The sequence below is a fragment of the Notolepis coatsorum genome (genome assembly GCF_963971535.1).
Source record: "Notolepis coatsorum genome assembly, chromosome: 2".
In the NCBI taxonomy this organism is placed as follows: domain Eukaryota; kingdom Metazoa; phylum Chordata; class Actinopteri; order Aulopiformes; family Paralepididae; genus Notolepis; species Notolepis coatsorum.
Window position 1 is genome coordinate 127,971,893 of NC_140166.1, and position 15,503 is coordinate 127,987,395.

The following is a 15,503-nucleotide window of genomic DNA, read 5'->3' on the forward strand; positions in this document are numbered from 1 at the left end:
CTGACATTTTAGCGTGTGGCACCTTCAGCTCCGGTCACGTTAGGAGGAGTTCATAACATCAACAAGCAGCGCGAAAGCGGCAATAGTCCCGGTTGGAGTTAGTAAAACACAGTTGTATGTTAGCCTTCTTGGATGTTGAATAAACGCCTATCATTGTCTTTAAACACCCAGCCTCTCAGACTCCCATTTCCTCCTCTGCTACAGTAGCTAGTAGCTACGGTGACATTTCATTGACTGTACAGTATTAGCTTGCGGGCTGCGTGGGGCTACCATAGTTAAAACGTGCGTTGTGTTTACAAACTGCTATCGCTATGGCAAGATGTGTGTAGGCCTATGTAATGTTAATGGCTATGTTTTTAAAGTCGTAATGAAGATTGATTTATATTGTGCATGCCATTTTTACACAAACTGACTAGCACCTGGCTGCAGTGCTGCTGCTGCCTGCAGCCAGTGCAGAACACCGGCTCCGCCAAATTAATTCTTTTATTTGCGCGTCATCTGAACCGTACGATACACAGACGCTCCATTACCGGATAAATATATATATATATATATAATTAGTAAACTGTCGGGGGCATTAAGTGCCCCCCTTAACTGATTTTCGAGGGCATTTTGTCCATTTTCAAGGGCATTATGCCCCAAGCCCCCGTTAATTTCGAACCCTGGGTTGCCGGCTCTATTTGTCTATGGAGAAGTACCCCTTCTTTGCATGGCTATAACTTTTTAAATTCTATTGCTACATTGCCATTATTAGGGCCCATTCAAAGTCCTATATGTATTGTTCATTGTGTAGCAACGTTAAACTTTTTCATTCACATATTCACAGTAAAGTATGGTCTAATGTATAAGTATGTTTTCATCTCTTTCTGCAGCTTTCTCCAGAACGTGATCTATAGCCCCAAATGCATTATATTGATGATGCAATACAGTTTTATGGCAATCAGCGCGATATAAAAAATTCCAACTAGACGTACTTCTAGAAGTTACTACACGTCATCTGATGTTGACCGGATGGGCGAGGGGGCGTTTATAATTCCGTGGGCAGCATTATACCAATCATCTAATGTGGGTCAAATGTTGATAATAGCAGTTAGTATCGAAGACGGTAACGTTACACGCTGAAACTCACCCCAGTACAGCGTCCTCCGGCAACTTGAGCATGGCCAGCAATGACGTCTAAACACGTTTCATGGCAGTCAAAGTGTTAATACTTTTTTTTATTTTTTTATTATTATATTCGACTAAGAGGTTGGCCAGTCGACTACAGCCCCTTTCGACCGATTAGTCGACTAATCGATTAATAGGGGTCAGCCCTAGAAAAGATATATAAAAAAAATTAAATAATTTTTTTTTATTCATAACAATTTCTAATTTTTTTTTTTTTTTTTTTTTTGTCTCATAGCTACGAGTAATGGATTAATCGATTACTCACGCCCCCCATCCCTAGTCATGTGGCAGTGAAAGGGCTAACTGCTCTCCCCCTCCGCTCCCTCCCAGGTGGTGCGCTGCTGCCTGCTCTGCATCGTCCAGAAGGCGCGCTACATCGCCTCCAGCCGACGCAGCATCTTCTTCCGCGCGGCGCACAACGCCGGGGAGATGGACGCCTACTGCAGCGCCCTGTGTCAGCTGCGCGCGCTGCTCTACCTGGCCCAGCGGCTGCTGCACGACAACAGCCAGGGCGACCTCTTCTTCCAGGAGGAGAGCGGACTCAGCCAGAGCTTCCTCCGCGAGTACGCCTCCATGCACAAGGGCTGCTTCTACGGCCGCTGCCTGGGCTTTCAGGTGGGAGGACGGGGAGCACGTGTCCTCCAGGCACTGTTGCCTCTGTGGGTTAGAAGTAGGGATGCTCGATATTGGCTTTTTTACCGATACCAATATTCCGATATTGTCCAACTCTTAATTTCCGATACCGATACCGATATATGCAGGGTTTCCCCCCAAAAAACTGAATAATTTCAGATAACTAATAATTTCACTGTATGCATTCAAAAGGCTTTCTAAATGTAAGCATTATCTGTGCAAAATATGATCATTAAAAAAGTAAAAATTAACATTACATATGTCTTGTTGAATTAAACCAACATGCATACTTTTGACAATAAATAAAATAAGAATTGGTTCTTACTTGCTCCCTGGGTAAATAAAGGTTAAATAAATGTAAAAAAAATTGTTATTGATTTTTATTTTTAATTTTTTTTATCGATACCGATATTTTCCGATATCACATTTTACTGCCGATATCGGCCGATAATAACGGTCGGCCGATAATATCGGACATCCCTAGTTAGAAGGGTGAGGGAGGCAGGGAGGGAGTGAGGGAGGACTATTGAAGGGTTTCCACTGCTACTGTATTTCCTCTCTTCCCTGTTGAAGGGTAACTACCGCTGAAGGGCTCTTGAGCAAGGCACTGTGCCAGTGGAGCTGTTTAGTGGATGTCAGTATAAGACTGTGGTTGTACTCTGTAGCTCCCGTGTGTGTTAGGGCTGGGCAATTAATCTAAAGAAAATCGCGAACTCGATTCATAGACCTATGCAATCTCATTAGTTGTGAAAAAAATTATAAGAAAAAGAATTCAACATTTTTATTTTTAGCATTTTAAATGATTTTATTGAAGAAATAAGAATCGTGGGAGAATCGTGATCTCAATTCTTAGAGAGAAAAATCGTGATTCACATTTTAGCAAGAATCGCCCAGCCCTAGTGTGTGTGTGTGTGTGTGTGTGTAACCTTCCCTCACCCTGCAACTACTACTTTTTGAATTGAATTGAATAAATTATTTTATTTCGAATGTTTACAAATAAATAAACAAACAAATAATTTTTCGAAAATGTTCACAAATAAACAAACGTAAATGATAGGGTTGAAGCCGAAGGCTTATAGAGCAACCTACCCCTAATTAAAAAAACAAATTCAAAAAAGTTTTCAAAATATAACAAACAAACAAAAAAATATCAACAATCGACAAAAAACGTTCCTGAAAAGCAACTACTAAGCAAGGAGTTGTGCTGTAATTAAGAATCTGTTCTTATGCTGATTTCGGATGGGACTAGTATGACTTGGGGACCACAGGAATAGAGATGTATCCCAATCTAATTACCAGACACTGATTACCAGCTTAAGGTGACGGTTTAAAAAGAAAAAAAAGACTGAAGGGAAAATAGTGAAATCTCCTTTTTAGTATCGGCTGTATGAATTAACATATCTCAAGGCCCGCCCTCTTTTCTTGATCCTCCAATCACAACAGTTGTGATTGGCGGATCAAGAAAAGAGAGCGGGTTTGAGATGGGTCAATTCCTCACATCTTGACTCTTCTTCATCATCTGACCTCTCTCTCTCTTTTGATTTGTCGTCGTCTTCAGTTCACCCCGGCCATCCGGCCTTTTCTCCAGTCCATCGCCATCGGCCTGGTGGCCTTCGGCGAGAACTACAAACGCCACCAGTCGGGAATAGGTCAGCGTCTTGTCTTCTTCTCTGCAGGGACCACAACACACACACACACACACACACACACACACCATCTCAGTGGTTCAGTTCATTCTGATTCATAGATCATAGCCCGTCTGCTACGAGGACCCCGTTGCCCTGGACTCTACCTTTTTTTATGTCGTGTATTCGGATTCATCCTCTGGAATCTCTGGTCTAGCTGGTGTGTGTGTGTGTTTCGAACACACACACACACACACACACACTGAAAAAACTGAAATATTCATAGGGCAAACACACACACACACATACGGAGTAAACTAACTGAAACCATCCAACTCTGTCTTGTGCTCTCTGCTGCCCCAAAGTGGAGGCGGGAGGTATTGCACCATATGGTGAGTGTGCTACCCTGGGCCGTAGTCCTTTGTCGTAGATTAAGAGGTGGGGTGTTGTACCACCCTGTCCCTATCAGCCCTTTTTAGTTCCACATACTGCACTGTATCCTGCATTCGCAATCCTGCCTCTGCACCGAGTGTATCGGTGTTGAGGGTTGTGTCCATATTGTACCCTTTCCCTCGCTAATTTCTTTGGCATCTCACATAGTCCATTATCAGAGATGTCAAGGAACATTAGCAGAGGGGAAAACGAACAGTGTGTGAAAGCAGCCTCTTTGTCACCGGCGACTAGGTCTGTCTGCAGAGTTCTGTCTGCACCGAGCGACTAGGTCTGTCTGCAGAGTTCTGTCTGCACCGAGCGACTAGGTCTGTCTGCAGAGTTCTGTCTGCACCGAGCGACTAGGTCTGTCTGCAGAGTTCTGTCTGCACCGAGCGACTAGGTCTGTCTGCAGAGTTCTGTCTGCACCGAGCTATCAAACGGCTTTTGTTTCAACACAGCCACATAATGCCATTTCATCGAACCAGTTAGTCTGGTCTTAAGGGCAATCCAATAACATTTTAGAGCTGTGAATGAAGAAAAGCCTGATTAACTTCACAACCTCTCCGTCTCTCTCTCTCTCTCTCTCTCTCTCTCACCCACACCTCTAAAGGCTACATGTTTTTACTGTCCTCAAGACCATCTGTCTCCTTCTATCCTCTCTCCCTATCTTGCCGTCTTAGTGAGTTGATGTCCTCGAGGTGTCATTTCTGATGTACTAGCATCCAGTCACTCACTCCAGCTCACTCTCCTCTCCTTCTTCTCATCTTTCCTGCTTTTTGTTGTCTCCATGACTCCTCCCCTCTTGACCCTTATTGAAACCTCACCTGCTCGTATAATTTATGTCCTCTCCCCCACCCTGCGCCCCCCTCCCCCCACCCTGCGCCCCCCTCCCCAGGCGTGGCCGCCAGCTCCTTCTTTACCTCTGGGAAGTATGCCATCGATCCAGAGCTGAGGGGGGCGGAGTTTGAACGCATCACACAGAACCTGGATGTCCACTTCTGGAAGGCCTTCTGGAACATCACAGAGACGGAGGTCCTGTCGGTGAGTGGACACACACACACACACACAATGGGCCCGGGTATTCATTTTTAAAATGGTACCTGGAATATTGTACTTTTCTCCAGTAAGCACCTTCCCATCATTATGCATCTTTAGCCTGCAGGCGGGTAGTAATGATGGAGAATAATGCAATTTATTCAGTGGACTTCATGATTTATTCATCGTCCACTCCTCTCCTCTCTCTCTCCGTCTCTCTTTCTCCCCCTTTATTCAGAGTCTGGCCAGCATAACGTCTACCCAGGTCAAGGTGAACCGTGCCCTCTCTGTGCCCCCCATGGCCTTTGACCTCCCCCTGGCGGCCAACCCCAAAGCCTCTGTGACCATCTCGCCCCCGTGTGCGCACATCGGCCCTGCCCCCGTCCAGATGAGGCTCATCTCCTACGAGCTGCGAGAAGGACAGGTACTGTACTTAAGACGAATCCTAGCCCAGTCCCCCTTCCAAGATGAACGGGTACGGTTGTACTCCAGTAAACCCCCTTGGGAGGGAATCTTAACACTTTGATCGCCGGGGTTAAATTCATAATTTACCATCCCTCGCCAGCCCTATTTAACATGGAGAAGTTCCCCTTCTTTGCAGGGCTATAACTTTTTAAATTGTATTGCTCAATTGACATTACTATGGCCCATTCAATGTCTTATATCTATTGTTCAGGGTGTAGCAACGTTATACTTTTTCATTCACATATTCATACTAAAATACGGTCTAAAGTATAAGTATGTTTTTATCGTTTTCTGCAGCTTTCTCCAGAACTTGATTTATAGCCCTAAATGCATTATATTGATGATCAAATACAGTTTGGTAGGAATCTGTGCGAGATAAAAAATTTCAACTGGACGTGGTTCTAGGAGTTACTACGTATGATCTGATGTTGACCGGATGGGCGGGGGGTCGTTTATAATTCCGTGGGCAACGTTATATCATTCATCTAGTGTGGGTGATATGATCATCAGAGCAGTTAGTATCGAAGACATTAACAAATAACGCTGAAACTCACCGTAGCTTCCTCTCGCCGTTGGGAGATGAGCGTGGAACAGAATTTTTTCTATTATGGGATGTCGAAATATCCGATCCATTTCCAGGTTGTATAATAGTATATACGTCCAAATCATGTTGTTTATCGAGTTATTGGTAACGGATCACTATCCGTTGTGATCAGCTCGAGTCCTGGGACTATTAGCGAGTGATCGGACCGAATTGAAATGAGCACCAGCTTCCACTTCCTGTTTCTCCCCTGGGCGATCCGCCGATCGGCCACCAGATGGCGCTCTTGAACCGTTGTAGAGTTGAGAGGGACTCAACAGTACATCTCATGTCTCCGGGGGAGAAATATGATTTCGATCACAGATTTTTGAAATATTGATATCAAAGACGCTGTCCAGCGTCTTCGGCAGAATGAGCATGGCGGGCAAAGACGTGTTTCAGCGTCAACGGCGATTAAAGTGTTAATTAAACGTCGTCTCACAGCTAACAACACGGTGGCCAGAAACCAGAAATACACAAAAACAAGTTCCAGTAGAATATGATTTTAAGAAAAGGCACACTAAAAGCAGAAACATATTTGGCTTATGCACAACTGTGATGATAAATGTAAAGATCAAGAGTAAACTATTACGTAGTTTTATGTCTTTTGAAATAACTGTCTGCATGCTTCTGGGTTTTGTTTGTTTTGGTGCAATAAGTCAACTAGTCGGCTCAGAGGGAATGTCGCGGTTCCTTTTTCAATATGTGCTTTCATCTCGTTTCCAGGTCTGTAAAATACTCTAGTTAGTCTGGTTGGAAGCCAGTAACGTATTGTGCTTTTCTTAACCCTCTTCTCAAAGAGTTTGTTGGCATATTCTTTTTAGTAAGCACTGCAAACGGCACTCTCAAAAGTAAGCACTGCAAACAGAACTAAACGCACGTTATAGTGGGATTGGATGCCAGTCTGGCATGGTTTGAATTTCCAAGCTGAACTCTGTATTCAGTAAGTAACTGAACCTTTTATTTAAAGAGCACATTTTAAATAAGAAAGAACGGAGCCGAGTGAAGGTTAGCGTTAGGTTTTCAGAATCATCCAATGTGATTAGTCTTAATTTGTCCTGTATTTCTCATACCAGTGCCTTGTTTTAGCCCCTGTTTGAGCTCTTCTGGCCCAGTTTGCTAAGTTTTAGGGTATTTTCGTAAAACTTCACATTGTGCCTGTATAGATTCTGTCATTAAGGCCAAAATGTTCCCTAATTAATGGCAGGCCCTGGCTCTCCTCCTCTCTCTGTCTCTCTCTGTCTCAGTCTCTGGTCTGACAGAGACATCTCTGATATGCTCCAGCATATCTATACATACCATATCTATATCTAGAGTGTTTCCCTTTCTCCTAGGGCAAATGACAACCTTTCCTCGTCCTCTAGATTTAATCCCCTTCAGTCTCTCTCTCTGTTGGTCTCCTCTCCTTTCTCTTTGCATCTCTTTCTCTTTCTCCCTCCCTCCCAGTACAGTAGCAAAACACAAGCCTAGCATCAACAGAAACCCCTCTCCTTTTGCCCTCCCTACCACCTTTCTTTTAACACTTTCAGCGCCAGCCGTTTTATCCATCCTTGTAGTCAATGGGCCACGCTTTAAAAGATAGGGATTTTCACTATGCGTCATGTTTGCAGGACTATATCTATATTATAGCTATGTAGACAATACTATGGATCATTTGACAGAAACTATCTCTCATCAAACATGTAAAAAAGAGTAATTTTTTTCATGTTTACGTTTGTGTGTTATCCCGTGGTGAATATTATATAGTTTCAGAGTGATCCTGGCTAATTCCTGGAAGCTGACTTATGGAGCGCTATGTGAATTTTGCTAAAGTCGTTCGCGTTTATCGCCTGGACACGCTACTGTTTCCAAATCAAAGGTATATAATAGGTATTATGTTTCATCATAGGGCAGCTACGTGGCGCAGTGGGCAAGGCGCTCGCAACGAATGCTGGAGACTGGGCTCTAACAGGATGCTTCCTGTTCGAGCCCCGCTCTCCACATTGCTTTCAGTTTAGCTGGTCGTCCACAGTAATACACATTGGCCGTATTACGGGGAGGGAAACTGAAGGGTGGGGATCGGGCGTTGTGGACAGCGACTCCTACAGGTCGGTTGGTGCGCCTGCGCAGTAGAATCAAGAAGCGAAGGGGCGAGGCCCCTCCAAAGCCCAGACCCCCGACGCTGAAAGATCGAGCCGCGCAGGTGAAAAGATGCGACGGCTGTTACCTCGAGTATCGGAGGGGACTTGTGCTATGTATGACTTAGTCCACATTGCAGCCGGCTTGTGGGAGGCAAGAAACAACGTTCGAAGACAGGGGAGGGTTGAATTGGACGATATGAAAATTGGGATGGGAGAAAAATAGAAAATGGGAGAAAAAGTGGATAAAAAAAAAGGTATTGTGTTTCATCATGAATGCATCAAAGGGGGGGGGGGGGGTTGTTTTTTGATGCTCTGATCGCCAGCAACGGCATTTGTTTTGAATACTATATACGTTGATCGGCTGGATTGATGTGAAATCATTCTATGATCGAGGTGGAATTGGCGTCGGATAGTCCTTACCTTTGATCTGGGAAATTTCAATTGTCTGATCGCGATTTCCAGTATTGATGTCCATCGGGTCTCTGACATGAAGTGGCACAAGATATGCCTCAAGTGTGCTGAACGCGTTTCAAAGTGCTCTGATGAAGCAATTCACTTGGCTTGGTCTAAATTCTCCACCCGGACGACATTAGATGTGACACACAGTCTGGAACAGGGTTTCAAAGGGAAACCCGTCCAATCTTTCGCCGTCGACTAAAGACGCACTTCTTCAATCATTATCTGAAATTAAAAAATATATATAAAAAAAAAACTCTAACCCTAACTAACCTTACTGTCATGCACTTGTCCTAATATACTAACCTACACTATAGCACTCAACACTTTGATGAACATTGTTACTCACTAGAGTTGTACCCTTCCTGCTGTCTTGTTGTACAAAACTTGTAAGTCGCTTTGGATAAAAGCGTCAGCTAAATGACTAAATCTAAATGTAGGTGATACTGCCACCTAGCAGGATCTGGCCGGTATTGCACTCTCAGGGTCGCAGTGTGGCTTTCAACGGTAACATAGAGGTCTGTGAGACTGTATAGAATAAGAAAATCGAATAAAAGAAAAAACTATAAACGATCGAAAACCCAACTATACTCGGATTTTGCCACTCAGCGGTTGGCGAGATAACCCGACTATAGTCGTGGTTGGCCATGAATGAGTTAATGAATGAGAATCACTGTTTGTTTATGGAGGGCAGGATGCAATCCCTCTCTCAAATGGAGTCCTGCTTTTGAATACTAGCAATCATATTGGTTAGTAATGAAAACGATGCTTTTGTTTGTAACGTGTACAGAATCTGCATTCAGTCAGAGCCGAGGAAATTGTCTCGTTTATCACTATTTGATGTTTTTGGCCCACGCCACATCACGATCGTATGTCTTTTGGTCTCTCTGGTCTTGTCTAACTCCCTCTTAACTGTTTTTTATTTTATTTTTGTATTTTTCTACCATCCCTCTCTCCCCCCACTCTCTCTCTCTCTCTCTCTCTCTCTCTCTCTCTCTCTCTCTCTCTCTCTCTCTCTCTCCCCTCAGGACAGTGAGGCGCTGTTGTCTCTCTGCCGCACAGAGGGAGGCCCTATCTCCTCTCTGTCTCTGGGGATGAAGCCCAAGCGCAGCCCCCCCTCCCCCTGGCTCCTTGTGCACTTCCACGGGGGAGGCTTCGTGGCCCAGACCTCCAAGTCCCACGAGGTAAACATGGCACTTCTCTGTCGGACTTGGGTTCAGTTCTTCTTACAAATCCTTTTCATCACTTGGAAGAAGTCTACAAACAAACACAGCAACGCACAGTGAAAATCCCTGTACTTTACAGCACTGGCCAACTAAGTACAAAGATGGGGAAACGGCGTGGCAGTCAAAGTGTTAATACAAATAAAATTAAATATATCTTCCTAGACATGGAAGCTATAATCAACATGGCTCAAGACAAATGGTTTCGTTCGAGAAGGAAAGAAAGAAGCTAAGCTTATCTGGTCCTGCCCCTTCCTTACAATATCATATTAATATGTAATAAGTTATTTATCAATATCAAAAAATAATATATTTATCCACTACAGCAAAAGATAAATAAATAATTACAAAAATACTAGTTCACGTTATTTTCAAGATCCTCTAACTTATACTTTATATATCTGCATTTACTGTAAACATTTCAATAGTATTACTTGTTTTTATTGCTACATCAACAGATCTGATTATTATCATTTTGGTTCTTGAAGTGGTGTTTTTACCACCATGTTTGGACTTTGAAGTCGATGGGCCCTCCCTCCCGCTGCCGCCGTGTGTCGGCCAACGTGACCGCAGTGTGAATGAGAGGAATTGGTTTCATTTCTGCGAGACGGCACCAACAAAATCCTGCAAATAATATTGATCGAAAGTCGAGATGTTAAGTCAACTCGGGTCATTCTTCTTTACACTATCTAAAAGGTAAATGGAATGCATTAATATAGCGCTTTACAACTTATGCCTCACATTCACTCATACATTCACACACCCGACGGTGGAGGCAACCATGCAAGGTGCCAACCTGCTCATCAGGAGCAGTTGGGGATTAGATGTCTTGCTCAGGGACACTTCGACACGCTGCCGGGAGGAGCTGGAATTGAACCCGGAACCTTCTGATTAGTATCATGTTCAGTGCTAGGCTCACACTACCCAAATGCAGCACTGAACGGCACAGGAAGTCCTTCATTCCAACAGCCATCAGACTATACAATGCATCACTGTGCCTCACTGCATCACTGAGCACAGAGCGGCAGCTCAATCGTGACTAGCGGCCTCCAGGCTCCACAACAGGGGGCAGCGACGGCTGCCAGACATTGACCTTGGATTAATAGGAACCCAAGGAGGACAATACACTACCTGAAGCATACTGCACCTTATGTGACACTGTGAATACTGTGAATATATATTTCATTTAGTTAGATAGTTGATTTTTTTATTTTTGATTTGAAGTCTTTATTTCGAACATGCAATGAATACAACAAACAATAACAAAAAAGAAAAACAACTCAATCTGCATGTTCGAAAAGGAGTAGGAAGAAGTATACACTTATTTAATCCTACCCCTTTTCCACTACTCAAATGAGTGTACTATTTTAAACATAAAAAAGAAAAGAAAAGAAAAGAAAAAAAAAATATATATATATATATATGCAAAACAAAAAACAAAAACTATATATGTATAAAATAAAATAAAATAGAAACAAAATAAAAATGTAAACACCTGTGAATATCAAGTCCCTTCTTCATCCCTGTACCTTGTGAACATAATTTCCTTATACATCAGTTTGAATTGTCTCATGTTTGGACATTGCTTTAACACCACATTAAGACTGTTCCACAGTTTCACTCCACATATTGAGATGCAGTGTTTTCTCATGTTAGTGCGTACGTTTAGCACCTTTAAATTGTGTTCTCCCCTCAGATTATAACCCCCCTCCCTATCAAAGAACAATTCTTGAATGTTTCTTGGAAGTGCATGACTTTTTGCTTTATACATTAATTGTGCCGTTTTAAATTCCACAAGATCATTTAACTTCAATGTCTTTGACTCCAGAAACAATATGTTAGTGTGATCACGATAACCTGCAATGTGAACTATCCTTATGGCCCTTTTTTGGAGTATAAAAAGTGGTTGTAGTGTAGACTTATAATTGTTTCCCCAGACTTCAGCACAGTAATTTAAATATGGTAAAACTAGTGAACAGTAGAGAATGTAGAGTGATTTTCTATCCAGGAAGTGCTTTACTTTACTCATGACTGAAATGCTTCGTGAGAGTTTAGATTGGACATGTTTTATGTGAGGTTTCCAACAGATTTTATGGTCTATTATTACACCTAGGAATTTATTTTCATAAACTCTTTCAATAATCACATCATTTATTTTAACTTGTACCTGAGTATCCAATCTACAGTTTCCAAACAACATAATTTTAGTTTTGCTCAAGTTCAATGATAATTTGTTTCTATCAAACCATTCCTTCAATTTCTTCATTTCAGATGTGATGACCTCTAAAAGCTGCTGGACATTCTCACCAGAAAAAAAAAGATTAGTGTCATCCGCAAATAAAATACATTTAAATATATTGGATACTTTACATATCTCGTTAATGTACAAGATGAACAGTTTTGGACCCAACACTGACCCCTGGGGGACACCACAAGCAATGTCCAAACATTCAGATTTATAATCTCTCATTGTCACAAATTGTTGTCTTTTATTTAGATAGCTTCTTACCCAGTCCAATACTACCCCCCTGATCCCATATCTCTCCAATTTCCTGATTAATATATCATGATTAATAGTATCAAATGCTTTTTTTTAGGTCAATGAATACTCCAGCTACATGTTTTTTTTGATCTGTGGAATTTGTGATAGTGGAGTGTGTAATAGTTAAATTATATTGACCAAATTGTTTACACTACTATTGTTTTTACTACCTGTACCCCCCCCCTTCCCCCATGCTCAGTATATTTTTACTGTATTTGTTTCTGTATATTTTTATTTCATTTTTATTCTATTTTACTCTACTCTTATCCTAGGCAACTTGATTGATTTGTGTTATTATTCTAATTTGTGACCTGTCCTGTCTAAATGTTTAAATGTTGAGCGATTTGCAGTGTCAAATTTCCCACGGGATAATAAAAGTATTTCTATTCTATTCATTACCAGACGACCGCTCTACTTCCGGAGCCACTGTCGACGACCCCCTATATAATCATCCTCCCTAAAGTTTGAAGTTGTTTTTGTCAATTCAGAAAGACGGTCGAGGTGGAACAGATGCTTTTTAAGATGCAGGAACTCCAGGTCTGACTCGCTCAGCATATGTAGTGATGCACCGATGTGAAATTTGTGGCCGATACCGATAACCGATATTAATATTGCTGTTCTGGCCGATACCGGTATTTACCGATGTCGATATCTCTGTATAGAAAACCCTTTTTTATGATAATCAAATAAAGAGCTATTTTCCAAAACGCATACTTTTTTTTACTTTTGTAACTTATTTTCAGAAATTACTGATATTTTGAAACTATTTAAGGCCAAAACATGTAAAAAAAAAAAAATAAAAAAAATTAATTAAGCCCTATCTTGATATCGGACCGATACCGGTGTGTAAAAAAACGGCCACATCGGCCGATATTATATCGGCGGCCGATATATCGTGCGTCACTAAGCATATGGGATCTGCATCTGAGCCACGTCTCTCCAGTCTCACTCTCCTTCACGGGCCTCAAACCCGCGAGCATCATCAGACAATTCTCCTGGGCTGCCAGCCCGCAGCCCCTCCCCCTAACCCCTCTCACCACCTCAATCCGTCAACTCTTGACTCATGTTTTCTCAAGCTAATTGAAATTGAACCGGGGCTAATTAAAGCATTGAAGCGCAGACACTTGTCGTCGGTGGCGGAGAGGAGGGGTTACCAGCCAGAGTTTCTCACTCAAGTCAATAGTCTGGCCCTTAATGAGCTGCTAAGCTAATTACTGTGTAATTAATCCTACAAAGTTGACGGACAACACTCTGCCCTCTGTGCCTTGGTCTGTCCCTCCTAGAGCCGCCGCCAGCAGGCTGGAGGCAAGACTGGCCTTTTGTCCACCAGAGTCCTGCTCTTTTTTCTTTTCTTTTTTTAATCCATTGATTCCCGTCACCCATTTCATCCTCATCCTTCTATGTCGGTAGTCGTTAAAGAGGAATACGTCCACTAACCTGAACAGGTGGTTGATTTAAAGATTCAACGGCCTGCTTTTACCTCTTGACCAGCCAAACTAAAACTTTAGAAGAATACACAAAAAAATGTAAACTCTGTGATGGTTTGTAACTCATCAGTAGTTACTTAGTAGACAACAGGGATGGTTTGTAACTCATCAGTAGTTACTTAGTAGACAACAGTGATGGTTTGTAACTCGTCAGTAGTTACTTAGTAGACAACAGTGATGGTTTGTAACTCATCAGTAGTTACTTAGTAGACAACAGTGATGGTTTGTAACTCGTTAGTAGTTACTTAGTAGACAACAGTGATGGTTTGTAACTCGTCAGTAGTTACTTAGTAGACAACGGTGATGGTTTGTAACTCGTCAGTAGTTACTTAGTAGACAACGGTGATGGTTTGTAACTCGTCAGTAGTTACTTAGTAGACAACAGTGATGGTTTGTAACTCGTCAGTAGACAACAGTGATGGTTTGTAACTTATCAGTAGTTAGTAGACAACAGTGATGGTTTGTAACTCATCAGTAGTTAGTAGACAACAGTGATGGTTTGTAACTCATTAGTAGTTAGTAGACAACAGTGATGGTTTGTAACGTATCAGTAGTTGGTAGACAACAGTGCCTCCAGCTACAGTCATGCTTTTACTCTGCATTTGCCTGGTATTAATGTCCCCACCTTGAATGGGAGTAGGTGGTCCACCCTCCTTGTTGTTGTCATTTCTGAGTTGAAAGTCAGATGGAACCACGAGGGAGACGAGGTGAAAGACAGTAAGTAGGAGCCGGAGCCGGGATTGATTCTGGGGAAAATTCCAGGGGGGGTTGGGGGGGCCTCCATACGGGAATGATTTAATCTCCACCACCTCTCTCTCCGGGCTCCACGTGGTTTATTTGTTTATTTGTTTATTAGCAAAGGATCCCCATTAGCTGACGCCGAGACGTCAACTAGTCTTCCTGGGGTCCGAGACAACATTAAAACATTACAACATATACATTGCAATTAAAACATAATACAATTAAAACATAGCAAGACATACCAAATAAGGAAACACAACATAGCAAGACGTACCAACCGAGGAACCACAACAACATTAACACACAAACATATTGATTGATTGATTGATTGATTGAAAACTTTATTAACAGATTGCAGAATGGGTACAGTACAGTACAGCTCAATACATACAATTGTTAAGGGGATGCAGACCAGAGAAAGACTTTCGTCTTGTTTACATCAGGGTCCCCCATTTTCAATTCATCGTATGCTAAATATGTACATCAACGGTAACATATTGCATATCTCAGCATTGTCAATATTGGCTACATGTAAGATTTTAATTTATTTTTGAAGCATGCTACACCTCTTATGTCACATATGTCACTTGGAAGATAATTCCATGCCCTGATAGCCCTATATAAAACTGTTCTTTGCATACTGTTAGTGTTTTTATGGGGTAGAATAATCTGCCCTCTACTTGCCCCTCTGGTAAAATGCATGTGCACATTTGAGGCGTAAATTATTTTATCCGTGATATATTTAGGACTGTGGGTTGTGATCACTTTATGAAAACAAATTAAAAGGTTGGCAGAAAGTCTTTTCTCAACACTCCTCCAACTAAGACGTTCATGCATTTGAACAACACTAGTCCTATATGAACAACCAAGAACGAGTCTTGCTGCCTTATTTTGTACCACTTGTAACCTATTTAGCGACTGCTTTGAAGCAGAAGCCCACACTACAGAACAGTAATCCAAGTGGCACAAAACCAAAGCACAAACAATCTGATTAAAC

At 42.1% G+C, this 15,503-nt stretch overlaps 1 protein-coding gene across 2 annotated transcripts in view; it reads left to right on the plus strand.

The window, feature by feature from the left end:
- lipeb (lipase, hormone-sensitive b) overlaps positions 1–15,503 on the plus strand; it is a gene marked incomplete at its 3' end in the record, with an annotated part of 133,143 nt that overhangs the window by 73,595 nt on the left and 44,045 nt on the right. For both annotated transcript variants that reach the window (XM_084307333.1, XM_084307334.1), the window contains 5 exons: positions 1,498–1,782; positions 3,359–3,449; positions 4,753–4,898; positions 5,131–5,316; positions 9,542–9,697. In XM_084307333.1, the coding sequence (XP_084163459.1) occupies positions 1,498–1,782; positions 3,359–3,449; positions 4,753–4,898; positions 5,131–5,316; positions 9,542–9,697 (864 nt within the window). The remainder of the gene's footprint in view (positions 1–1,497; positions 1,783–3,358; positions 3,450–4,752; positions 4,899–5,130; positions 5,317–9,541; positions 9,698–15,503) is intronic.